Source organism: Myotis lucifugus, unplaced genomic scaffold (genome assembly GCF_000147115.1).
Source record: "Myotis lucifugus unplaced genomic scaffold, Myoluc2.0 scaffold_435, whole genome shotgun sequence".
NCBI classification, from domain to species: domain Eukaryota; kingdom Metazoa; phylum Chordata; class Mammalia; order Chiroptera; family Vespertilionidae; genus Myotis; species Myotis lucifugus.
In genome coordinates this window covers 787784-789769 of record NW_005871483.1, presented here as the reverse complement: position 1 = coordinate 789769, position 1986 = coordinate 787784, and the positions used below count along the sequence as shown (strand labels likewise).

The 1986-nt window shown below is 65.5% G+C and overlaps 1 protein-coding gene across 2 annotated transcripts in view; it reads left to right on the top strand.

The window, feature by feature from the left end:
- Positions 1–225: 225 nt before the first annotated feature.
- The window catches only part of SPATA20 (spermatogenesis associated 20), an 8010-nt gene continuing 6249 nt past the window's right edge, over positions 226–1986 (top strand). Inside the window, exons 1-4 of one of the 2 annotated variants that reach the window (XM_006102867.3) lie at positions 226–323; positions 1298–1477; positions 1568–1632; positions 1810–1964. In XM_006102867.3, coding sequence (XP_006102929.1) covers positions 247–323; positions 1298–1477; positions 1568–1632; positions 1810–1964 — 477 coding nt within the window. In that variant the 5' untranslated portion in view covers positions 226–246. Of the gene's footprint in view, positions 324–1039; positions 1181–1297; positions 1478–1567; positions 1633–1809; positions 1965–1986 lie in introns of those variants that run through there. The other variant, XM_023744208.1, reaches the window with a different exon arrangement.

Here is a 1986-nt window from a genome sequence, read left to right as displayed (position 1 = left end):
CACCCAATTTCGTGCGCACACCCAGGTGCTCCCAGTCCCGGGTTGTCCTGCATGGAATCCCGCACTCGGCCACCAGGAGGCGCCCTGAGACCAGTCACCGGCCGCGCTCTGAGACCAGTCACTGGCCCGGAGTGTTGGCTAAGACCAGCCGGCGGTTAGGTCGCTGCCCGGGCCTCCCTCCCTCCCTTCCTCCCTCCCTCTCTCGCTCCGGGTCCGCAGCGCACGGGCCCAAGACCTGGAGCAGCCATGCTGGGCACGCGAACTTGGCTGTGCCGCGGCCTCCTGCTGCTGCGCGCCAGACCCTGCCTCGCCTCCAGCCGCAGGTACAGGCGGGCGAGTGGGTCGCTACTGCGTGCCCTGTGCCTGCTGGGCCCCAGGTCCAGGCATCCCGGGCGGGGCGGGCGCTGGTCCTCAGTGCATGCTTGGCCAGCCCCTCACGCCTGACCCCTCCCCCCCTCTGCACTCCCCAGTTGGCGCCCTGGCCCTGGCCCTGCCCTCCAAGCCCCTGCCCTCCAAGCCCCTGCCCTCCAGCTGCAGGGCAGTTCCCCTGGGACTCTGTTGGGACCCCTCCTCCAGGAAGCCTTCCTCGAACCCCGATGCTAGGCCAGGGTTTTTGTCTGACAGCACCCTGGGCTGGCCTGTCACAGCCCTGATTGGTGCAGGGGCCTGTCATTAATTAGGCTACCCTGCAGCACCGCCCTCCAGACTGAGCCCCCTGAAATCAGGGTCAGTTTCTGATTTACCAGGGGTCCTGGCAGACTGGTAAGGGACCTGGCCCACAGAAGTGCCACGTGAGTCGATGTGGAGTGGGGGGTGCTCTCTTGATTTTCCTCTCATTGCCCCTAACCTGGTCCAGTCCCAGACTCAACTCTTCCCGCCCTGTCCAGCCACCGGCACCGGGCGGCCTTTCTGCCCGATCCCACGCCAGGCATGGCAGAGACGCCCCCAGAACCATCATCCTGGGGAGGGGGCCCGGCCAGGGGGAGAGAATGGAGCCTGAACAACCATTCTGCCCATTGTGACTTGCCCTGACCTCACAGTCATTATCCTTCCCACCGCCAGGCCGAGAAGTTGGGGGAGACTAACTTGGCAGGGAGCCCCCAATGAGCCACCTTTCTTCATCCCCCCCAAAACATAAGGGGGAGCACAAAGGCCACAGTCTCCCCCGTGGTTCAGAAAGGTGGGTTGGGCTGGGAGCAGGGGGTTCCGGGAGGGGTGCCAGAGGGCAGGGGTGGGGGGAAGTGGGCCTCTGGAGTGGTGGAGGGAGACCCCTGGCCTGACCCACCTGCTGGCGCAGGGGTGGCTCCTCCCGGGACAAGGACCGCAGTGTGTCGGTCAGCAGTTCAGTGTCCATGCCGGCTGGAGGGAAGGGCAGCCGCACCAACTGCGCCCAGTCCACGCCCCAGAAGGTCCCCAACCGCCTCATCAGTGAGAAGTCACCGTACCTCCTGCAACATGCCTACAACCCTGTGGACTGGTGAGTACCTCTCCCGATGCCCTTCCTGGGGCGGCCAGGCTCTCAGCTCCTCCTGGGCTCGTGAGTGACGCCTCACCCCGCCCGGCCTAGGTACCCTTGGGGTCAGGAAGCCTTCGACAAGGCCAGGAAAGAAAACAAGCCCATTTTCCTTTCAGGTAATGCACCGGCCTCCCCTGGGATGGGGGGAGGGGGCGGGCAGAGTGGTATCGGACAGGGGCAGGGGCCCTCCCGGAAAACCAGAGGTCAGGGTTTCCACAGTCCAGTGGGCCCCCTTGGCTGGCACCCCTCCGACCAGTCCCTGGTCCCCACGGCGGCCCACGGCCCCATTCCAGTGGGGTACTCCACCTGCCACTGGTGCCACATGATGGAGGAGGAGTCCTTCCGGAACGAGGAGATTGGCCGCCTGCTCAACGAGGACTTTGTCAGCGTAAAGGTGGACCGGGAGGAGCGGCCAGACGTCGACAAAGTGTATATGACCTTCGTGCAGGTGCGTGGTCTTCCCACAGCGG